The 26355-nt window shown below is 37.7% G+C and overlaps 1 protein-coding gene across 1 annotated transcript in view; it reads right to left on the reverse strand.

Annotated features, from left to right (window-relative positions):
• Positions 1–246: 246 nt before the first annotated feature.
• Positions 247–26355, reverse strand: part of LOC126469955 (carbohydrate sulfotransferase 11) — a 40251-nt gene continuing 14142 nt past the window's right edge. Inside the window, exons 3-4 of the mRNA XM_050097367.1 lie at positions 7175–7356; positions 247–5438 (exon numbers count right to left, since the gene is read on the reverse strand). Of these exons, the coding sequence (XP_049953324.1) occupies positions 4767–5438; positions 7175–7356 (854 nt within the window). The 3' untranslated portion in view covers positions 247–4766. The remainder of the gene's footprint in view (positions 5439–7174; positions 7357–26355) is intronic.

Genomic DNA, 26355 nt, shown 5'->3' on the forward strand with positions numbered 1-26355 from the left:
ACTCGCCTTATTAGTAGCAGGAACTAGCGGTGCACTCTCACTGACGGTCTGACCGACACTGAGCTGTTCTAACCAAAGAAACAAAAGCCTGTATGATACAATATAAAGGAAGTCCTTCAAACAGCTGTGCGGAAGCCCTGACAGTAACTTCCTGAACGTCGTTTCAAAGAATTTTGTGACTTTAACTGAGAGGATAATATCCCACAGAACACAAGACAAAATTTATGTATTAAAAACTGAAGACAATTTGATGATATATATATTTATTTTTTTAAATATGTAATGAGCAACAGACATCACCTACACATTAATTCATTACAATCTTGATTTTGGCAACAGGATTTAACTATGACACTATATCTACTAATCAAGCTTCCAATTTGTAAAATGTATCAACACTAGGCAAGAGTTTTAAGAATGCAATGAAAATTTTTTCAATCTAGAAGCATGAAAGACACAATGAATATCACATTTCTAATACAAAAGAAATCACCTACATAGAAACTGAATAAATAAGACATGGCTTGTAAACATTACTTCATTATGTAAGACATGGCTTGTAAACATTACTTCATTATCAAGTAATTTTACAGAAACAGTAGCCTATTAAATGACTATTACATTATATGATGTCACAAAAAAGTACTTATGCATGTATTTTGATGACAAACGACATTACTAGTGGCATGAAGTTTCATTTTTCTCTCTCATTTCCAAACCATTGCATAATGTTAATAATAGAACATGACTTGCATCTAGTAAACACCACAGCTCTGATATAAAACAAAAATATTTTCCCAACCAAATTACTGCTATTATGACAATTCAGTTATCAGAATTCAGTATTATCTTTCACAGTTATTTTGAAATAATTCAGCTTTGTTTTTATTTTTATTCATTACCTTCAAAACATACCATGCACTTCCTCAGTAATTTCTTGAATCTACCACATTTCATCTTGTCTGCTTCTTATTATTTGATCAGACACACAAATATTCGACACATGGCATATGATATTTCTGAACTTATGCCAAAAGTAGATGAAGTGTAGCAATAGTTATTCAAGCACCATTTATGAAATATTCATGTTAAACTGCTTAGGGCTTATTGGAAGACCATGCTCTATATGATGTTGTTCAGTATCAGTTAGACTAAGTACTGTGTTTGTGTTTACATTTCTGTAGAAGTGATCCAAGCAACAACTGTTACACTGTTACTAAGTCTTCACAATATCAGTTATGTAACTAGCAAGAAATGGTGCTGCAGCAGTAATCAGTAACTTGTTTCTTCCAAGTAGTGGAATGGGTGTTACACTGGAGTATTCTGGAGTCTGACTGACACTGCACTTTCTTTTTTGAATGTTATGGCTACACTCATTCTTTCTTTCCTGTTTGTTTGTGAGAGGTCATGAAATGTAATGTCCTTGCTGTCAAGCTTGTATGGTGGGGTAGTGGTGGCAAATAGCTGATGATTGATACATTCAACAAGCAGTACATCACACCACAAGAAGAGTGAGGTCATTGTGCACTACATCCTATAGGTGCTCTTAAGAGAAAAATGGCCTTGGGAATAGCTGCCATCTGAAAGGCACTCTGTAATTCTAGTCAATAATCTGGGTTCTTCTCACTGAAAGTCAGTAACACATAGAAGAAAAAATACACAACTCTGACACATCTTTCTTAATGACTAGAATGTAACTATAATGAGATTAGGAAATTCACAGAGGATACTGCCAATAAGAAAATGTATACAAAGAAACTTGCTGAATTTAAGAAGCACTATATGGACAATTGTTCAGACTAGACTAATGAACTGAAATTAGGAAGCAAACAAAAAGAAGAAACTAATACTAAATAGTACTCACAACTTGAAAAAGAAAATGTCTGACTACAAGAAAAGTTAAATACGAGGCAAATACCAACATAATATGCAAGAATGGCAGTCACCTATACTAAGCAGTAGCCAGTCACCAATATGAGAGTCTAGCAGAAAAAAGAAACAAACAAGCACATTATTTATGTAATGAGACAAATTAAAGATAATTATCATCAGTACACAAAGGAGAGTGCTATCACAGGAACAGAGCAAGATGTAAAATTCAAAATTATAACAAGGAAATACAATGCTACCTATCACACACGAGATGTCAACTTTTTGTCCTCTATGATCAACTAACTGAGATGAAAGATGTTGAGCTAGTGGAATATTCATTTGAGCAAGTTGAAACACATTTATAATGTGAGACAACAGGACAATGTCCACCCACGTCATAAAAATGAATCAAAAAATGAGAAAGCTACTACTGAAGATGAACCACAGCTACACTGACTTTACAGCAATCACTAGAAAACATTTACTCATGATTCAAAAGTCCTCCAACTGCAATAACCTTCATCATATTGCTAAATTCTGTAAACTGAAAACAGTGTTGTATAACTAATGTGGAGAGGAAGGACACCAAAAACTGTCAATGTCAAGCACCCATTAAATGCATCCCCTTTATATAAGAGGTCAAAAGTACTTTTGTGGTTGGAAAACACATCAAATACTGCTTCAAATGGAAATTTAAAGCACAGATTATAGCAAAGGGAGCACCAACCAGCAGAATTAAAAACATTCTATGAAGTAATGAGATAAATAAATAATAGATTACTTGACACTGGCAATAAGAAAAAGAAAACAAATAACATGTTTTCTGGGATTTGGCAATTTCGCATGGAGGGTGTGCAGCCAGTTCCAAGAGACCATCTTCACATTAGATGTCAATGATGGACTGCAGAAAGAGATTGACAGAAGTGGAGCAGATGAAGGCTACACGATGTACCTTTGAAATAACAGATTTTGAAGGCAGCTGCAGAATAATGGATAGATATATTGTGCATTCTGGAGCCATTAATGAAAACTGAGAAATTTGCATGAACACCATCTACAGCTTAGATGATATACTAGGGGGAAAAAAAAACTTAGTAGCAATCACAGTTGTCTCCAATTGCGACAAAAATCATTAATTGTGCAAGGAGCTAGAAATTACTATCAGAGTCATAGCAACAATAGGAAAATATTCAGTAAGAAACATTTACTTTCAATTTTTTCACAAAATTCATCCAGAGCTGTATTTGTTAACTGGTGCTGCAGTATTAAACAGACACCAATACTACATTTTGATGCCTAACACTAATGCCAATCCAATACCTCAGCAGTGTTACAAAAAAGATGAGCGAGGGGTAGAACTTGTTGACAGCATTGCAGAACACACTTTTCAGATGATAAAGTTGTGCAGAAGCAAAGAGACATTCCTTCACCCCACCATTATACTGCAAATAATATTTTGGCCTGGATGCAATAGATGTCAAAGTAACCTCCACAATGTTGAGATAGCAATAACTAGTATTTGTAGAAGCTTACGACTTCAGAGGAGCAAACTGTAAACTATTTAGTCTTAACATTAACATACAAAAGTTCTAAAGATCCGACTGCAATGTCGATGCAAATGTCTTTGGATGGATGTAGTGTCATAACATTAAGAAAGTGTATAAGGGAACTAAGAAAAATTAGGCACCCAGGTCCACAAAATGGGATGATTCACATCCTGGCTGGGACAAAGGTCTTCAAATGAAGTGTGTCTGCCAACAGTCATATTATGTAGGCATTCTCTCTATGACAGTTTTTGCAGAGCAATTTGCTATACCAGGTAAGTAGCAGATACCGTTTCCAGGAATGAATCAGAAAAAATATTTAAATTTTCATGTAGGAAGAGCACATGAAGATAAGCAACATCTACTAGCACTGCAACAAAGCTACAGAATGCAAGAAAATACAGCTGACAGTCCAGCTTTATCTCACTGGTATCAGAACAGGGAGTGGGAAGCAATACATTCCCACGTCGTATCAGGATTTTCGACTTGTTGAGTCCCAAAAAACACAAGTAGTTCTAACTGCGTACTGATTCCAGAATCATAGCTTACACAATATATGACACTAACAGAGGAATGGATAACTGCACAAATAACAGGAGGGCTTTTTTTCATAGTTAAAGAGACAACTGCAATTAATAAGCTTAAAATAAAAAAAACGAATACTACTTTGCACAAAACCTTAATTGCACTGGATGAGCTATGCTCAAAGAACAAATGGATCTCTCTACTTTTATTTCTTACAATATATTACATCTACAGCAATTCACACCACTGGGATGATTCCAATAGCCAGACACTCTAGTAACAAAGTATCAAACACAGTAATGAACTTTTTCAAAGTTCAGCACTGCATACACAAATGAAAGCAACAGCAGTTAAGTAAAAGTTATATGAAAAATACACAGGGTACATGTGATTTTCTCTTCTGATAGTGAATTCCAAAAAATGACCTACATTCAGTGTACACTGAAAACTATTTAATCCTGAAACACTAACATTTAGCAAGTAATGAAACTTGTAATCACAGTCTCAAAGAATAGTTATCTGTTGGAACAGTTGCCACAGAAATATATTGCCAACATTCAATACAATATCTGAGAGTTTCATAATACAATGGGAAGTTTCATTGTCAATGTATATGAAATTTAACTTCATCAAAAGCTAGGGAACATTATCTGTATGTTCTGAAGTCCTCATTAATGGATATATGAGAAGAAATGCAATGTGAATAAATGTGATCACTCATTACTGTGCAAATGTTGACCAGATAGATTATGTCTTTTTGTTGATTACATTCTTTTGGTTTATATTTGTATGTACAAAAAATAGTAACTATATCACAAGCTGACATCAGCTTTCAGTAAGATCATGAAATGTGTAACCAAATAACCTAAAATCCAATTCATAGATATTATAGAGCTTCCAAATACTTTCAGTTGTCAAATTTTTATAATATTTGTGCATATTTACAGTAGTCTTTGATGGTTTAGAAGTATATGGAAATCCTAAGTTTTTCATTCCTATTTTCGTTAAGATATAATCTGAATCTTGATATAATGTTTCATATTTTCCAATAATATCATAGTGTATACTACACGGATGACATAAACTATAAATAGGTTTCCAGTGCTCATTGAATGCTTTGTTCTGAGGATCTGTAACATATGCAACAAATTCCTCAAAAGTGACATCATCACCATGAAGTAATGCATATTCTGATGGGTGTTTACGGTAACGCTTTATAATATACCGACCAAAACGTGCTTGAAAATATTGGGAGCTGAGATAATGCTGTTCCAGTTTATTCCGGTAGGCTGAGAGCAATCGTTCAAATGGATGTCTAACAAAAATGAACTTTGTAAATGTTTTCAGCATATATTCCACTTCAGAATCTGAGAAGCTGTTGAGCCTCAATAGCAAATTCTTATCATGTGCTGCATCTGCTGGTATGCTAAGTATATTTGTTGTATTTGATTTGCCAGAGAGAACCATAAAAATCCTTTTCCAGTTCGTACAGGCTACCTGCAAAAGAAAATTGTTTCGTTAAATTACATGAAACACAGTAGACGAAGGAAAGGATGTGACAATTAGTACATAAAATCAGCAGAAAAATATTTAATACTGAAATATTATTTTGTTAAATGATTTTTATTGAACTTTTTAAACATACTAATATTTCAAATGCAAATGTGATACACTAATCTGTAGCATAACTAATGAATTATAAAGAAAAATACTGTAGGATTAAATATATACATACTTACAATAAATATTGCTTTAAAATGAAAGTAATATCATCTATAGCAACTGAAAGGCAAGTGGAAAAGAAATTTCTTAGAGTACCTGTCAATAGTACTTTTGAAGCTGCTTAAATGTGTTAAAAAAGGTCAATTTCTTACACTGGATGGAAAGAAGATTTAGAGTTTAAGGTCCCATTGACAGCACGGTCATTAGAGACGGAGCAAAAACTTGAATTATGAAAAGATGGAGCACAAGCTCAGACTACAAAAGGATGGGGAAGGAAATCAGTCATGTCCTTTTCAAAAGAACCATCTGGGCATTTGATTGGAGAGACTTAGGGAAATCACAGAAGACCTAAATCTAGATGGTTGGACAGGGATTCAAACAATCATCCTCCCAAATGCAAACCAGTGTGCGAACCACTGCACCACCTTGCTCGGTCATCATGTGTTGGACATCAGCTGCCACTCTTTTCATCAAGTATTCATTACCTAGTCTTCCCATGATCTACAGTAATTATCTACCAATACACCTCTGTACACAAGATCATCATCTGTTAGCATTTCTGCAGAACAATTGCCATCATCTACCTAGTCATTATTGTTCAATGAATAATGGCACATAACTAATACAGTTCTTTGATGGGTACTTAAGGATATATTCGCTTTGAATATCTTTCCATTGACACTGATACACTGAATTCTTTCTGCTTTGAGACACTTTCCAGTTTACATACTTTCTGTGTTTCCATTGTCTACATTGTATTGTTTATTGTCTTTGCAACATTTGTAATGTCATATGAAGGTTTTTCATTTATGAATTTATTGCCTCTTGAGACCTCAAATTACAGTTGAAAGTCATTTGTATTTGAAAAAAAGGTAGTTACTCTCACTCATGAGGTACAGAATTTGGTGAATTTGTTGAAGATTTCAAAATTAAAACAAACAAACAACATTTTAGTAAGTTGAATATTCCCCAATATTATGTACAATTTATTTCCATAATTTTAACAACTGCATTACATTCATTAAATATACCGAACTTTTTACAGTAAAAGCTACACAACTATTTTTTAGTATTTATCTTGTCATCATGTATAGCTTTTAAATCTTTAAATAAGTTGTGAGGCCTGGTGCCATTATCATATTAGATGATTCACCATGATTCACAAGTCCTGGCAGTTGTATGTACAACATATTATTGAATTTTATTGAATCTGGTAATTGGTGGTAATTTTTCATAGAAGGTAATACCTTTACAATACCAACACACAAAGAGCAAGATTATGTCCACGTGAAGTTCTGCCACATATATATGAATTACTTAGATCTAACACTAAAATACACTGAAAGTTTAAAGAGGTTTTTGAGGTATCCTGCAAACTTGGCTTAGCAACACCAAGAAAAGTAAGTCAGACTGATCCTCTATTGAATAACGAATGAATCAATTTGTTTGACAAAACAATATTTTCATGTCCAACACAAACTTTCTTAAGTATTTACAGTCAGTAAACATACCTTTGGAACATAACAGTATAGAAGTTTATGTACTTTGTCAACTAAAATATGGTCTAGGAGATCCTTCTGCAACTGTGGATGCTGCATAGGGCAGTTTCTCTCTAAATGACTCTTTCTCTTCAAATAGAGATCATCAACTGACACCGGTTTTAAAATATAATGCAAGTACTCATGTTTAACATCTGAAATATTAAAAAAATTACAAGTTACAGTTTCAAAGTCCAAATACACTCATTCATGAAAAAATTTACTTTTACGGAGTCAGATGCCAAATAATAATAATAATAATAATAATAATAATATCTTAACACTTAAACAAGAAAAAGTTCACACAGTGTAACAGATGGAGTTTGAACCCATAATTATAATTAAGGCAAATGTCAAACTGACCTATATCTTTTTCTACAAAACAATTATTTCTTACATATTTCTCTCCAAATATGTTTCTGCAATTTTTGGCACCACAAGTTGGTTTTTATTTAATATATTCAGTGCTACATTCAACTGTGTTTCTTTTCTTCCCATGGCATTTTATTCATGTAACTGAAGTACCTGCTATCATTTTAGAGCCTGCTGAGAAATTCTCAAGATTATTCACGATGAGAATATCTCCTTGAGCAATACCAATCACAGGATTACTAATTAAATGATTCTTACAGTCATAACCTCATCTGCTAATGCCAACAAAAATTACAGTACACAAGCAGACGAGATAGTGTCTTCTGCAACATATAAAAGCATTTACCTCTACTTGGACCAAACGTATTTATCATAATTAGTTAAAACATTAGTTGTGAGTAGAAATATAACTAGAAAGATACCACTGTTCTGAAACACACTTCAAACACAGTGATGAAGTCTTCTGTCTGCTGAATCAAATGGACATTCAACAATGTCCTCAAAATAAGAAGGGTTGACAAAGAAAGTTACCCAAGACATAATGCAGTTACAAAAACTGTTTCATGATGCAAACGACATGTCATGCAAAAGTAGCTGATGCAAAAGTAATTTTTGTTATGCAGAGAATAACTGAAAAGTACGTATGACCAGGATAGCTCATAGACATGAGGGAAGTGGATCCAACTAGTCTAATCATAACAGAAATAGCAATAAATCAGAATAAAAAGGCATGTCAATAGATCTTAACATCATATGTGTTGGTTAGGACGAACACTCACCAACAAATATTCTGCAGATTTTGAAATTAATGAGTAGCTATACAGTAATGCAGAAGTCATACTATATACAAGGGGTCTTTTTTTATATAAGGTACCTCGGTGAACAAGAGTGAGAATGATGTGTCACTACCACAGTGTGCATTCATGTCTGCTCTCAGCATGTTTTGATGCATTTAGATGTCAATTGCAGCATTATTCTCTGTCTGCGGACTGAACTGTACAAGTTCCTAGTATTTAAGTAATTAGATACTTGACTACAAGAAACTTGTTGGCAGCGGCAGAAATTCATTGTCAGATTTGTGAAGTTTATGGTAGTAATGCTATGAGTGACAGTAAAGTTTGAAAGTGGGTGAGAATGTTCAAGGATGGGTGGGTTAATAAGCATGATGAGCCACACACTGAGTGACCAATTTCTGTAGATTTTGTTTGTGATGTGGACAGCAAAATTCAAGATGATTCATGATTTCAAAGTTATCAATTGAATTTCCACAGGTTTCAAGGTCAGTTTTCTACATCATTGTTTTGGAGAAACTGAACTATCGAAAGCTATGTTCTTGGTGGGTTCCAAGACTGCTTTCTGATGACCACGAAAGAAACAGATTTGGTTGCACTTTATTGTATTTGACGTAATAAATCAGGAAAGACATGAATTTTGAGAACACATTGTAACAAGAGAAGACTTGGGTGCCTCACACGACTTCTGAGTCCAAGCAACAGTCAATGAAATGGAGACATTGCCAACAAGACTGAAAGCCAAACAGACAATGTCAGCACGAAAGATCACAGAACTGCCTTTTGAGACAGGAAAGGGAGTTTGTTAGTGCCAAGAGGGACAACAATCAATTCTGATGCATATTGTGTGACCCCAAGGAAACTCTGGCCTGTGGTGCGACTTAATGCCTTCTGACATGAGGATGATCCATTTCAATGCAAGACCACATGTTTCTGCACAAACACAAGATCTGATAACATCTTTCAGATGGGAACTGTGGTGTCACCGCCAGACACCACACTTGCTAGGTGGTAGCCTTTAAATCGGCAGCGGTCCATTAGTATACGCCGGACCCGCGTGTCGCCACTGTCTGTGATTGCAGACCGAGCGCCGCCACACGGCAGGTCTAGAGAGACTTCCTAGCACTCGCCCCAGTTGTACAGCAGACTTTGCTAGCGATGCTACACTGACAAATATGCTCTCATTTGCCGAGACGATAGTTAGCATAGCCTTCAGCTACGTCATTTGCTACGACCTAGCAAGGCGCCATTACCAGTTTATATTGAGATTATGTATACACAAGAGCGATGTACACCACTTATGGATTAAAGTTAAGTATTACATCAACTACGTACTTTATTTACTATTATTAATTCCCTTAACTGTTCCAGACCTCGCGCCAGCCTGCGTGAGCTTAAGCGCGTGCCTTTCGGCTTCCTCTCATAGTGACTTGGCTGTCTTGCCAAGTCACAACAGGAACAACTGGATCATCCACCTTACAGTCCATACCTAGCACCCAGATATTTTCACTTGTTTCCATACTTAAAGTAGTTCCTTCGAAGTCAATGGTTCAGCAATGGTGAAAAAGTGAAACCTGCTGACATAGACTGAGTTTCTTCACAGATGGCAGACTTCTTTGAAATCGGAATTCAAAATTTCTTTTCTTTATACCCTTTGATCTTCTGCGCTCTTGTCTTACAAAAATTTATCACTTGTTTTAGTTCTTTCCTGTAGCCAATTTCATTCCACGTATCATTAGACATCCATTCTTCCCTTTGATGTGTCTTGTATCCTAACTTGTTCTCTTCAACATCTAGATAGCTGTCTTCACAATTTTGCAAACCTGTTTTAATTCCTTCCAGCATGAAGTTTTCATCAGACAGAACTTGGGAGCTGTTTTGTTGTTAAAGGGCAAATCTTTCTTTTATATGTTGGTCTTTTAACCTTACCACATCTATTATTTTGCTATTGTGATTCAACTGTGTTCTATTTGCCACTATTATCAATCTGAACTCAGCCAAAACTAGGTGGTGGTCACTTACAACATCCGCACATCTCTTATTTCTGACATTTAGCACACAGTGATGAAACTTGCAGCTTACGGCTGTGATCTCCCTGATTTTCAGCAACATGATCTGGTGGAATCCATGTTACCTTATGGCAGTTGTGATGTGGAAACAGTGTGCCTCCATTGACTAGGTCATGCTCAGTACACACATCTATCAGCAGTTCACCATTTGCATTTCTATTCCCAATGCTGTGTACACCCAGCAGTTTTGCATCATCATCAAACAACTCCCAATGAAAATCTGTAGGTGTGAAGGGCCATTTAAGAGCAAGGATGGGATGATGATTACAAACCAACAAGCACAGCTACAGAGATGGGAAGATCATTTCAAGGAGCTGTTAAATTTTAAAGATAACCAAGAGGAACAGGTGAGGGATCTTCCAGAGGAACTCAAAGCAGATGAAGATAATCTGCAAAGTCCAACAATGGGCGAAACTAGGAGTCCTTTCAGAAGCCTAAAATGCAGAGACCCCCGGCCTATAAAACATAGCACCAGAGCTGTTAAAAGCCGATATCGAAAGTAGTGTTAAAATGCTTCAGCCCTTGCTGAACAATATTAGGCTGGAAGAGAAATCCCCAAAGGAATGGAAAAGTGGATTGGTGGTAAAGTTCCCAAAAAAGGAAATTTGTTGGCTTGTAACAACTGGCATGGTATTACACTGCTATCAGTACCCATAAAGCCCTCACCACTTATTTTAAATAGAATTAAGGATTCCGTTGAAAACTGACTGCATAAAGAACAGGCTGGTTTTGGGAACAATGCAGTTGTGTTGATCTTATTAGTGCTCTTTGGATCATATTAGAGCAAAGCACAGAATTTAGGGTAACCATGTACATGGAATTCATTGATTTTGAATATGCATTTGATTATGTGAAACATCAAGTGCTGTGGCTGGTGTTGAAGTATGGTACAACACAGAAGATCCTAATAATCAAAGATCTGTAATAACTAGAGTCTGGCAGGACTGTATAATATCACAGCTTATACTCTTCTTACCTGTCCTTGACTCAGTTATGAGAAGAGTCACTGTGGGTAGGAGATGGGGAGTCCATGAATGTATGGAGGATTTGGATTTTACCGATGACATAGTTCAAAGGCTGGCACATGAAAGCTAAATTAAGCTCACTAAAAAAAGAAGAAGAGACTGCTGGGCTCAAGATAAATACAGGTAAAACAAAGGAAATGAGGATACATTCTGGGACTGTAGAAGTATTGCAGCTTGTAGCGGAGCAGCAAATGGAGATTGTGAGTTCATTCCCATGTCTGGATAGCGTGTTGACAAAAGATGGTGGAGCTGGAGAAGTGAAGAGCCATGTAAAGAAGGCCTATCCTACCTTCATGCAACTGTATCCAATATGGAGAAACAGAAACATCACATGCAAACTAACAGTTGAATTTTTACTATAAATGTGAAGGCTGTCCTATATGCCACTGAAGTTGGAAAGTTGATAAAGAGATAACAACACAGTTGCAGAGTTTCACAAATAAGTATCTTCAGCATATAATGAACATCTGGTGGCCAGAAAAAATAAGTAATGAATATCTCTGGAGAAAAACAATCCAGACACCAATAGAAGAACAGATACGTGATGGAAAATGGAGATAGCTGGAGCACACATTGCGAAAACCAGATGGATCAATCTAAAGTACGGCACTGGAATGGAATCCTCAAGAAACAAGGAAGAGAGGCAGGCAGGCCTAAAGGTACATGGAAGAGGAAGCAAGGAGAGTTGGCAAGACCTGGGTGGAATTGAGGGAAATGGCCAGAGACAGAAATAGATGGCAAATTCTCCTAGATGCCCTACGCCCCATAGGGGGCAAAGGAATTAAGTAAGAATTCTTGAGTGGAATGACAAACACCTGAACAACATAGGAATCATGTGGAAGAGTAGATAAATGTATGCAGGTATAAAGACAAAATTCAGATGATGTTTACAGTATTTTTCTTCTTATTAAAATGGACCTCATTTTAAAAATACCCTTCACACAGTGAAGCTAAAACTGCAACCATTTTAAAATCAAATAAGAAAAACCACCAATCCAAAGCACTTTGTTTATATTATTAAGTCACCATTTCAAAAGCTGGGCATATCACTATACTGGCACAGTAGAAACCTGTACTCAAACTTTAAATCTGGTTATGATTAACACATTGTTGACCATGTAATTATTCATCACAAATTACTTGCTCAGTCTGAGCAGCATGTACAAACCATTTGGTTATGACCCATTTAAAGAAAATGTTCTACTAAACTGATTTAGACAAGCTAAGGGAAAACTAAACTAAGATGTCTGAATTATAGTTAGAATGTTTGCCAGATATCTTCAATGGAAAACAGTTTATGCGGTGTGGACTTTAGAAGATCTATCATGGAAATAGGTGAAAGCAAATGAAAGGTGGCAAAGAGTGTCACCTAACCACCTCCAGTAAAGGGCTGGTGTAGTTCAGTGTGAGAATGACTGTTAGCTTATCACTTTGACGGTGAACACTCATGATCGATTGGTTGGTCAGGAGAAAAAATGGTTCAAATGGCTCTGAGCACTATGGGACTCAACTGCTGAGGTCATTAGTCCCCTAGAACTTAGAACTAGTTAAACCTAACTAACCTAAGGACATCACACACATCCATGCCCGAGGCAGGATTCGAACCTGCGACCGTAGCGGTCTTGCGGTTCCAGACTGCAGCGCCTTTAACCGCATGGCCACTTCGGCCGGCGGTTGGTCAGGAGGCACAGCAGGAATACCATAAGAATGAACCAAGATTTGAACAGATTAGGTCCATCACAAATGACAGCTTTCAGAACGGTATGAAGGATTCTGAGGTGGATGGTCACAATTTCAGAACACAATGGAAGATAGATGAAGCACAGATGTAGTGAATGAGAGGTGTACCATGCAATGATGGTCCTTACATTTCATGTCACTTGAGATTTGGACAGATATTGTTTGATGGCAGCAAGGCCACTGACATGGGAGATATTAGTTTACAAGCAGGTAGCATCAACAATGGCAAACAGAGAGGCACAGTAATTGGACAGTAACTTTGTACAGGCAATGGAGGCATTGATATGTATCACTAACATACAGAGGAAGGTTGCAGTCAATGGGATGTATGTGGTGGTCAGTTTAATACAGGATCACAGAAATCAACAATAATGTGGCACCTGCGATGTCTTTAGCACATAGGGTAGTGTGCAAGTCAGAGGGGATGTGGTTCCACAAAAATCTCTGTTCATATGGAACTCAAGATGCACCAAAATATCTCCACATTGGTAACTACCTCTTTGTAAGCTAGAATCCCCCACCCCAAATCAATACACAGATAAAAGATCTGCAGGTACAAGTAATAAGTTCATCACTATGCTGAGGTCCTGCCAAGGCCATCCCAGATACGGCATTACCCCCAGCCCTTCCCCAAATCTGATTCCCCTCACAGTCACCCTCAATACATAGCCTAAAACAGATCTTCCATGTCACATTTTTCCTCCTCCTCATTACACAGTACCATGACAGATTGGGACACTATAACCCCATACTGTGCCCATGGTTTTGACCACCATCCATTGTGCCCTGAAATGAAGAGGATCTCTCCAAAATCCTTCCAAACCACTAATAAAAGGGTATTCCACAAACTATTCAATACATAAAATATTGTGTTGTCTTTATGCTAGCTCTCAAAGCATTACCATGTGGATCACACCCATTTCAAAATGCAGATGTAAGAAAGATAGTACCCAGTGATCGTCACGGCTATTCTCTTCCATTAGAAACAAGGTTATTTGTGTAGCTGTTAGCTTCTTTGAATTGTAGAGATGAAACTGCATATGAGACTCCCTCCATTCCTGCGAACATCCTGTTCTTCAACCATTCACCTCTGCTAATTCTTACCTTCATCCTACTCACCCCTATCCCCTTTGCTCTGGCCCTAAGTTTTGTTAGGCTTATAAGATTATGCACCTCCATCTGCATCACTATTTCAGAAGTCTCCCTCCCATCTTGATTGCATCATTGCAGGCTCTACAATGATTATAAAAATGGTCACTATTTGTTTATTTACAAATCACTTAATTCACACACAGGCCTTTTTTGCATCTCTGAGTGCTTTGAATTTTTTGTTTTATTCTTTTTTAAGGAAATTACTACAGTTAAGTAAGGTTTTATCACTTATGACATGTTCAACATGGCAACGCACATTTTCAAATTACCTGAGTGATGCAATATCACACCAGCAACTCCTAAACCATGATGCCACATGCCTCATCAAAATACTCCTGAAAGATTAAACTATTTGGTGACATCTTTCTCTTACTGGCTCTGAAATTATTCTACACAAAATCCTCTATTTTCTGCATGAAGGAAATAAATTGTGCACCTTATTGCTATGAGGCAGCAGCACTAATTTTTGAAAATACTTTAAACATGCACAAAAATGATGCAAAGGTTAACACAGTAAAAAATTCATGCAATCTACAAATATACATAACTGAGACTAAAAACAATTGGAATACATGTGTACAGCTCCATTGCTCATATGGAATGTATAAATGTTATTTGAAAGGCACTGCAGGTGTTTGAAGTCCAATTTTTTCACTCTAAACATTTGTTAGTAGGGGTGATAAAAAAAAGCATAAAATAAGCACATAAGATAGGTGGCAATGAAAGAATGTGCTAGGCAATCACAAGAGAATATTTTGTAGAGAATTAAATTTGAATGTTGGACATGTCCAATAATGAGCATAAATTACAGCTTTATAAAAACTACAGAAAGATTAAAAGGTGTGACACACTAAAAAGTCAATGGACGAATTAAAATAAATTTAAGGCGTCTGCTACACCTGTTTGTTTATGTCTGTGGCGCCGTTGAGGTCGACACCAGCATCGATCTGAGGATCATCTTCAAACTAAATTAAGATTATCTTTGGGCGAAACGGCCACGTCAGTTCTTTGTAAGCCTTGCTTGTGTAAAGAGGTGAACAAATGAACTATCGCAAAATGGGAGTATTGTTTGGTGTAACCGACCCGAACATCTCCCTCATGTCCTACTGCATTATGAGACAAAATTCATAAAAGGTCAGTTCAGTGTTACTGTACTTCCTTCTAATGATGTTGCAACAGATACATTTAAAGTGTATCAAAATAATATTTTGCAAGGATAAATATCTTATCGTATCTTAAACAATGCAAGGGTCACTTCAGAAAGTATGAAAAAGGAAGGATTCTATTCTACAGTCACATTTTCAAGGAGATAGTGCAACAGCAGTATCTAATCTTTTTTTATCCAGATTTTGTGTGATATTATTTCTGCATCTACAGAAAATTGTGACAGAAAAATAGTTGTGTGTAATGAAGTCAGTATGGTCCTCCAGAATTCGAATGCAATGCAGTTAGTATGGCCTTCCAGAATTACACTTGAGTTTTTTTTTTTTCTTTTTATCATAAATGTTGAGACTGCTTTGATACACCCAGCACAATTTGCCAAGTTACTTTCCTGTAGCAGCCTCATCATCTCAGAGCAGCACTTGCACCCAGTGTCCACAATTATGGGTTGGACATATTCAAACCTCTGTCTTCTCCTACAGCTGTATCTCCGACTGTCGTTGGTGTTACTCCCTAATATCTTAATGCATGTCCTATCCCTCTGTCCCATCTCTGCCAGTGTTTTCCAAAAATTTCTTTTCTTCTCATTTGTTCATAAAATTTTCAACGATTCTTTTATAGAATTGCACCTCAATAATTCCGATTTTCTTGTGTACTGCACCCCCCCCCCCCCCCTTCAATTCAGTTCCATACAATGCTACATTTCAAATTTGTAATCTAAATGTCTTTCTCAAATCAAGGCCAATGTTTGATAATAATAGATCACTTTTGGACAGGAACGTCATCATTTCCTGTGCGAGTCTGCTTTTTATGTCCTCCTTGCTTCATCTGTCTTGCTATTTTGCTTCTACAGTAGAAAAATTCCTTCACTTTGTCTACTTATTAATTGCCATTTTTTCTGTTACGTTTATCGCTAATATCATTTCTGTGACTCGTCATTAGCTTTATCTTTCTTTGATTTTCTCTCAATCCATTTTCTGTGTTCAGTATGCTATTCATTCCATTCAACAGGTTTTGCAATTCTTCCCTGCAGTCACTGAAAATAGCAATGTCATTAGTGAATCTTATCATTGATATACTTTGACCCTGAATTTTGAGCCTACTATGGAACCTATATTTTATTTCAATCGTCGTTTCTTCAATGTACCAATTGAACAATAGGGGAGAAAGTTGGCATCCCTGTTTTACATCCTTTTTAATGCAAGCACTTTGTTCTTGGTCATCCATTCTTATTATTCCCTCTTGGTTTTTGTACATATTGTATATTACCCATATTTGCTTATAGCTTATGCTGTCAAATATATTTTTAGTCAAGGAAGCCTATAAAACCAGGTTAATTTTTCTTAAGCCTTTCCTTCCATTATCACACACAATGTCAAAACTGCTTCTCTGATACCTTTACCTTTCCTAAATCCAAACTGAAAATCATGGTGAGCTTTTTCTTTTCCATTCTTCTGTACATTATTCTTATCAGCAATTTGCTTGCATGAGCTGTTAAGCTGACTGTGTGATAGTTCTTGCACTTATCTGCTATTGCTATCTTTGAGACTGTGAGGATTATATTTTTGCAAAAGTCTGATAGTATGTTTCCAATGTCCACTCTGACCACTACTGGATCACTATGTCAATAAATAAATAAATGTCTTCCAAACTGACTCCCATTTCTGTTTCTATCATGCTATCAGACAGAGGCTTTCAATGTATCTCCTTGCATCTATCCACTCTATTCTGTCGGGGGGGTAGGTGTGCAATGACCGATACAGGCTGGTGGGAGCCACGTTCGTTATTGGTGAGGAGGTGCTTGACTTCCCAGCTGATGGTGAGGGAGACAGAAGACCATAGAGGGTGACTCCAGAATGTAGCATCGTAGGAGTGTGAGGATGACAGGCTGCAGACAGACATGAATGCGAACGTAACAATTCTTTATTATTCCATTGACTTTAGTAATATCATGTGAGTGCCCTCATCCTGGTTGCTGCCTGGTATCATTCCGTGCTATCCTAGAGTAGAAGTGGCAAAAACAGGTGGCAGCCCCAGGTGTACACACACAGCTGGAAGTCAGCATGCACACTCAGTGAATGTAGCCAGACCGGATGCAGAATCAGCAGCAGTGGGCACAGCTCTTGGATCGCCTTGGCACGGCATCCAGGTGACATATTCTAGTGTGGTGGACCAGTGCCTCTGTGATGTGGCAGACGGTGATGAGGCCTTTAACAATTGCTGGAGAGCAACAGCTGATGGACCCCAGTAACACAGAGCTGAGAGGAATCTCAGTCTTGCCTTGGACCATGAGGCAGCAGCGGGATCCCAGCAATGTCATCCCACAGAGGTGGCAGAGCTGCCGAGTTTCTAGGCAGTCAGGCAGCAGTCCACAGTTCGAAGCTCAGTTAGGGCAGTGGTGGCTACATCATCAGTATGGTTTTGACTTCAATGGAGCAAATGGCACAGCCTGGGTGGCCCAACACGATCCAGTTGTCCTGGTAATGACTTGCTGGCCACTAGGGGTATAAATACAGCTGTCTGTCTGTCAGATGACCAGGTGGAAGGCATATCACTGCCATATTTTGCTAAGTTGATGAACACAATGGCTAACACAGGAGTTTCATGAAGGGGTGGTCAATGCCCTGGGCATTGGCCACTGACTTGAAGTAGTATATGGCTAAGTCACATCTCCACAATATCCTTTCTTCCAAGAGTACTAATCCTGCAGTCCAACACACAGATTTAATCTGCTAGGAAGTCTCACACCAGTGTACATACCACTGCACAGTTAAAAAATCGTTCTGGGCACTGAAGTATTTCTTCGTCACCCAAAGTTTCTTTGCAGTTATCTTCCTTGGACCTGTCTCTCTAACTTTTGTTACTGCCCTTTTCTGAGATGTCCATTCCTCTTCAACTGAACTCCATACTGTGGTATTCATTACCTTGGTACCTAAAGCCTCAGTGATCTTTAAACACACATAAACATTTCTCAATATTTCAGTATCCCTCTTCTTTCCACACTGATTTTTCCTGTAATTCTTTCAAGATTTTACCTACTTTTCATCATTACTAATTTGTGATCTGAGTATATACCCACTCTTGGATACATCTTACAATCCAATATCTAATTCTGGAAACTCTGTCTCATCACAATTTAATCCATCTGGTACCCGCTGTCAACTAGGCCTTTCCCAAGTACACATCCTCCTGTTGTGAATTTTGAATAACGTTTTCACTTTTACTAGCTGAAGTTTATTCAGAACTCAACTAGTTTCTTCCTCTATCATTCCTGATACAGAGCTCACATTCTTCTGTAACTCTGTCTCGTATTTCTTACCCATCACAGGGTTCCAGTCCTCCATAATTATTACATTGCCATGTTCCTTTACATACATTGTCCATTCACTGCCTGACATTTTCAATGCGCAAATGCAATAAGAAATCACTGTACACAACAATTTAAACCTTTGGTGGGTGGAATAGGGCTATGATGATGAGGAAACCAAGGTGGCGTATGGAGAACAACAACACACACCATAAACGACTAGCACCACCACACGAGTTGAGATGACCACATTTTTAATTTTCATTGTGTGTTGGCACTAGTTGTTTATGGTGCATGTTGTTTTACTGCAGAGCTACTAGCCCTCTGCAACCTTAAACCAGCCCTGCCCTTACTCACAAGAGTTCTCTCTGTTTCTGTTATTCTGATGTACTATATGGCAACTTTTGAGGAGTACTTGCAAATTTAAATGTAAATATATACTTGAAGAATATGGATTCAACAGGTGAGAGGAGTGGCAGATGAGACTTGCCATGGAAGTGGAAGCTCATGCAAAGTCATCTCTTTCAGGTGTGTGTAAGAGTTACATTCTACCTTGGCAGCTAATTAATTAAGTTTTTATAGCTGCACCTACTGTTACACCCAAGTCACTGTTCAAAATATGAGAAGATATTTTGTACCATTACTAATCATTACCTTTTCTGTTCCAGTCTTGGAGCACAGGAAAATTAGCTGTACACCTGCACCTACACAATTCTATTTCTTTTTATACTGTTGTTGTGGTTCTTATGTGAGGAATGTAATGAGGCAGCAGAATCATCATACAATCTGTTCTGAACATTTGTTCTTTACACTTCTCCAACATCATTTTATGAAATTTCCATTTAATACCTCTGAGCACATCCAAAATAAACTCACACTGATCAAACTGGTTGGTTAAAATGTCAGTGGCACATAGTTAAATTCCTTTGTTTCCTCCTTTTACTTGACTGGGCGAAGATCCCAAACATGAAAAAATAAAAAAACACCTGCATATGAGTCTCACATGCCTTTGTAGAATAACTCAACTTCTCATAATTCTCCTAATAAATCAAGCTGCCTTTTTGCCTCCTGTCCCTCTTCTATGACTGATTTTAATAGTTTGTCCTTCAACACTGTTTTGTAACATCAGACAAATATTTAATTAATGTAGCCAAGTCTATTAGCACACCACTAGTGCTGCACTTGAATAGTATTGGACTTATCTTTGAAAAGAACTGTGAGATATAATATTGGTTTCACAGGTAACAAAAGGATACATAAGCAAAATAATGAATTCACATTGACTGAAGAATACATGGTCTGAAAATTTGACAATGTGTTTCCCTCAATAAACAATAAGATTCAACTTTAGATCAGAGGCCATAAAAACCAATCTCAAACACTACTGATTATGCTTACTACAGTCACATATACACTGTATGTTGGGAGTGGGTTAATGCATTTAGGCAAGAAGCACAGAGTGAATAATCAACCTACAAATGAATACAGTCAGGATGATATAAAGTTTGTGCATGTACTTGAGACTTTCCTCAAATTTTGGAAGACTTATCCTGAACATTAGAAGCTCAGGTAGTACAATCCATACAATCTGCTGGTTCCAAAATGTTCTGCAAGAAGCAACCAAATGTTATTTATTACCACATTGTCTGGTTTGAGGCAAAATGATTTAGAAACATTCTCTCTGGGAGGGAGTAGTGGATAGAGAAAGCTTCACCTGTCAATAGTACTATTTTCTGGCCACATTGTGCTCTAAAGTTAGAGAAAGACAGGAGAATCATAGCTTGGTCCATCAATCTAGATAAAGTGAGCACAGATGCTGGAAAACTAAGACCTAATATTAAATGGGCATCCTGTTCAAGACTTATAATCATGAAAGTATATTTACACAATCAATGCTGTTGCCACAAGGTTACTAAATCCAGGTAGCAAAATTCACCACGCTTCCACTGGAAATTCCATGCTCTGGGAAAAAAGGGCGGCATTGACAGTTTAAAGATGATGCCTTCAAATTATTTAAGTCAACAAAGTTGTTATACAAATTACATCCAAGAGAGAAATTGGTCACTTCTTACATAAGTACTATCAAACCTATATTAAAGGATAGGCAATGCATTTCGAAAGTGAACATATTTATGCCTAATCTGAATATAGCAATGCAGCATAATGATCCTACAGCACCAGAACAACACAGCTGTGTGTTGGTGTGTGTGCTGTCTGCAGGTGTGTGTGCTAAAGAAGATAGCACATTTTTAAAATGAGCTAATGTGTGCACGTTTTTGTTAGTCACTACTCACCCCTCTATGTCTCCAAATACAGGGGGTGGTTTTTTTCACTCATTCCATTGTTGCTATTCTGTCCATAACTTTCCAGCAGCTTATTAATATTCCACATTGGTTAAGTCAACAAGACCAATATAGCAAGACCATTAAATGTAACTGATAATTATAATTTGAATTAACAACACTTGGATATGTAACATTAACTGTTGTACAAGTGGGTCACATCATTCTTCTGTAATATGCATGGCTTCTGACATGACTAGCTAAGTCTTTACTTCATCTTTAATGTATTTAGTACAGTTCCTCAAACAATACTGTGACTTGAAGCTGTCACCAAAGTAGTGCATATCAAATATTACCCAGACCAATTCTGTTGAGGTGGTAAATCACAAAGCACAGAGAAGTGCATTCTCTGAGCCAGAAAACATTCAAACTGACACACCTGGAAATACCTTGGATAGTATAGTCTGTCTGCAAACTGAAGAGAGAGCAGGTGAGTCCCCAATCTGTAACCCACTACATCACAAGAAACATCTACATGCTGTTTTAGAAGGTCCCACAGAGCACCCTTTAAATTAGTGCCAACATAGTGTGCAGACACGCAGAGAAGAATTTATTTTCCACTAAATGCATTAAACCTATACAAAATACAGAATTAGTAACTAATATGTCAAATGGAAGAAACGCACATGAATAGTATCTGTGTAAATCCCCTTATGCTGTACCGCACAGCAGATTGGAAACTGATTCTTGAGTCATCCTGTAGCATTCTTCCTGGAAACGGAACTTCCCCCACCACAAGCTCTGCTAGCACTTCAGTTTACTGACAGACTATATGGAGCAATTACATTTTTATGTTGTAGCATATACAGGTATTTTTGCATGCAGCAAAAGTGATGTTAAGCAAGCATTATGCATCTATTTGGTGAGACGAGGTGTTAAGATATATGTAAAATCCATTCACTCAAATTCGGAGAAATATTCAGTAATATAACAAACAATCTACATAACATTTTAGTCTCATACATGAAAACCAAGACACTCAACCAACAACAGAGAGTTCTAGTTCGCTTGCTAACAGTATTTAGATAGTTAAATATACTACTACACTACAGAGATGTAAAAGTGGTATAATATACATTTGGATAGCAGACAGCAAGAGAAGTGACATACCCTGCTCCTTGTCTTGGTTACAGCTTTTCAACCAGGATTAACTGAAAGAAGAGCTTCAGTTAGCATTGTGTTAAATAGAAGCCAGCATGCAGAGAGAGTTTTCAGTTTTTCTTGTTTTAACTGACTGCCTGGAAAACAAGTAACAAAACACAGTCATTTATTTTGATACACACAAATTATATTCTCAAGTATTTCAAAAAACAACATATCTGTGAAGTGTGATTAAATATCTTTGACAATGCACAACTTTTTAATTTATTTCTCTAAATAATTACAGTCCTACAAAAGGAGCAAAAATGGGACATTTTCATTGACATCTCAATACCAAATCTGCAGTGGAAATCAGAACATCACTCATATCTCACTGCTAACGTAGGAATGGTCTTTTCTTTTCCCTTCTCATTTCTTCTTCACTGCTGCAGATAGTTAAACCATTTAAGTCAAAACAAATGCACTAATCCACATAAAAACAGGTTAAAGTAACTGATACAGTAAATTTCAGTAACATCATTTTACTGTGATTAACTGCAAATCTAAACCCCCATGTTTTGATTTCATTTTGATGTAGTGATTCCTTTAACTACATTTTGTACAACACAATTTTAAAATTGTGGTAGTATTTCTTAAGCACAGAGGGCACGATAACGAAAACGTAAATTTTATTTGCATGCTTTTAACTAGCTGAAACAGGGAAACAGGTGATGTCAATAAAACAATTTGTCCTCTGTCTTAAGTGCAACATTTTGTTTTAATGAAACATCTGTCTAGCACACATGATCTTCAAACTTGATATTTTTATGGCAGATGTAGTGTACACATAATGTAGCTTTATCCATGAAATTTTTATCATTTCAACCATGTTCACAGTGTAAAAGATTCTAAATTGAAAGTGTCATTCTCCCAATCCAACATTCAGCTTTCCCAAGAATCCACATTTTATTTCCCTTGTGCATTTTACCTTCTCATATTTAGGAGATTACTTCTGCTTCACACATCTTACAAGAAGTCTTTAGTATTCTCTTTATGATTATTATTACACTTCACAGAATTTAGTATATGTAAAAGTAATCTTTTTCCTGGTGTTATAACATGGGTTGTCAGATTCCCTTCCTGTTGCACCCCCCTCCCCCCCACCCCCACCCCTCAAAGACAGAATCTGTGCATACCATCTGTTTGCATCTAGTGTTATCCCATTTCAAAATGTGTGAACATTTCCAGAATTTCTGTGATCATGTAAATGAGGCAGGACATGGGTACCAGCTGGTATTCACCTAGTCAGATTGCAAACTGCCTAAAAACTGTATCCAGGCTGGCCAACACCAGCCCTCATCATTAATTTGCAGGGCAGATTCGATCTGGGGCCAGTACGCCTCCCCAACTCCCGGAAGTGATGTGCAAACACATGCAGCTGTCTGCGTAGGTCATTACTATATTTAATATGAAAGAAGTAATCATATTCCTTGTAACGGTTGTGTGAACTATGGAGGTACATTTTCTGCTGATGCAGAATTAGCTCAGATCTTTAAAAATAATCATTTTTCATGCCAGAGTCTCTTGCCATAATCTCTTCTGCTGCAGAAAAACACTATACCCTAAACAGAGTACACATAAAATTAATTCATTAGTCGATCAACTTTCCACACTTTACTAAGGGTCTCAAGGAACATTTTCAAAGTTTATCTTTAACACTTACTTTTTTTTTACCTCATGGTATCATCAATTTTGTTGACATGTGCCTTTTTCAACTGACATACTTGTCTTTATCTCTCAAAAGCACACTTCCTGTCTGAATGTATGGACTCAGGATCATGTCAGAGTTCAAAGCTTAAGTATAATCAAGAAACTGGGGTATTTTTCCTGAAATTAAGGTTGGAGGATTTATGGAACAAGATACAGCTTAATCACTAGGTCCATACTTCAGAGTCCAATCTGTGAAACTGAAGAGGCATGTAAGAATACAAGCCTGTGCTGAAAAGTAGCGCCCCTGAATTTCTTTATTCTATTCTCAACACTGGTTAAGGTATTACGTGTCTCACATATTATTTGGTCAACTTTCCCTCTTCATGGACAAAAATCGCAACCCCATGCTGCTAGAGGATTCCGAATTGTAGAATGTAACATGGGGAGTGTAATGCAACTATGTCAATGTGTAACAGACTCTCAGAAAACTGAGAGCACGAAGTTGAAGAGTTCGTCCACACATGGAGCACCCTCTCCTTCAGCGTGACAATGCCAGACCGCACAAGCACAGCGACACCTGCAACAATCCGACACCTTGGCTTCACTGTCATCATCGATCATCCTCCACACAGTCTGACTTGGTCCCATCTATTTTTCATCTGTTTTCAGAACTTAAAGGTCACCTTCAAGGACTTCACTTTGAGAGTGAAAAAGTGGTGCATGCAGAGGTGAGGTTGTGGCTCCGGCAACAAAGTCAAATATTCTACAGTGACGGCATCAACAAACTGGTCTCTTGTTTGAAGAAATACTTTCATCACCACAGTGACTGAGAGGAAAAAATATGCAGACATGAAGAATACAGATGTGGAATTTTTATAACATTTGTTTTATTTAAAAAGCTTCAAGAGTTTTTATGTACAGATTCAGAACACCCTCATATAAAAGAAAACCACAGGAAAAAGTCTTACACAACAACAAAATTAATGTGCAATATTTTTACTCAGAGTTCTCACATAGGCTTGACAATGATGTGATGTTTTTTATCACATACACTTGACAGTTATCAACTCTATGACATGGTTCAACAGCACTGTTGACAGTAGATGCAATTCCTGTGAAAGACTAGTGCAGAGGACTAGATGAGTGATTGATTGCAGTTGCACATTTATAGTAGGAAAGTTCTGGTATAATATAAATAATTTATGAGTAAAGGCAGCCACTCACTGAAAAGCAGAAGCACCAAGTCACAAGCCGACACAAAAAAAGAAAGAAAACTTGCTAGCTTTTGGTATGACTGCTTTCTCGATCTAGAGTACACAACCAGTGCCCCTCCATAGTTCCAGCTGGATGCACAATGCCCGAATTGCAGTTCAGCAGGTGGACTGAGGAGGGGTAGAGGCTATTTTGTTGGTTGATTAGTTGATTTGGGGGCGGGGACCGAACAGCAAGGTCACTGGTCCCATCAGAAGGAAGTCGGCCATGCCCTTACAAAGGAACCATCCTGGCACTTGCCTGAAGTGATTTATGGAAGTCACAGAAACCCTAAATCAGGATGGCCGGATGTGGATTTGAACTATTGTCCTCCTGAATGTGAGTCCAATGTGCTAACCACTGCACCACTGAGATGGAGGCTGTATGGGGTGGGATGGGTAGAGGGAGAGAGAGGCATGAGGAAGGAGGAGGGGTTGGGTGTAGGTAGCTACCGGCTCTGAAGGCGGTTGCTGGTTTGCTGGCTAGGAATGCAGGAGGGAGGTGCAGCCAGTGCACAGGCTAGGCAAGTGATGCACAAGTTTTGGAGCTGGTGGGGAGCAGCAAGCGATGAAGGTGAAGTATAGATGTGAACTGGGAGGGCTGTTAAACCAGAGGAAGGGAAAACTGTTGGTTGGAGGGTGTAGGGGCAGTGGATTAATGGATATTGCGGCCAACAGGGTTATGGGGGCAAATGTTGCATTGCAAGAATAACTCCCATCTGTGTAGCTCAGAGAATACATTGGTGGAGGGAAGATTCCAGATCGCTCGGGATGAGAAGAAGCCATGGAAACTGAACACGTGCTCAGCTGCATGTTGTGCCACAGGGTGGTCAACTTTGTTCTTGGCCATAATTTGGCAGTGGCCATTCATTTTGGTCCACATTTGGTTGATTTTCATACCAAGATGAAAAGCTGAGCAGTGACTGCAGCTGGGTTGTTTAGGTGGCCCTGCTTCTGATGGGGTAAGATAAGCCTATGGCAGGACTGGAGTAAGAAGTGCCAGGTTGATGGCTTGGGCAGGTCTTGCACCTGGGTCTTCCACAGAGGTGTGAGCCCTGTGGCAAGAGGGAGTGGGTTAGGGATGGACTAGGATATTGTGTAGGTTGGGTGGGTGACAACTCGCATCTTAGAAGGGGTGTGACAACAGATACTGTA

The sequence above is a fragment of the Schistocerca serialis genome, chromosome 3 (genome assembly GCF_023864345.2).
Source record: "Schistocerca serialis cubense isolate TAMUIC-IGC-003099 chromosome 3, iqSchSeri2.2, whole genome shotgun sequence".
Lineage (NCBI taxonomy): Eukaryota > Metazoa > Arthropoda > Insecta > Orthoptera > Acrididae > Schistocerca > Schistocerca serialis.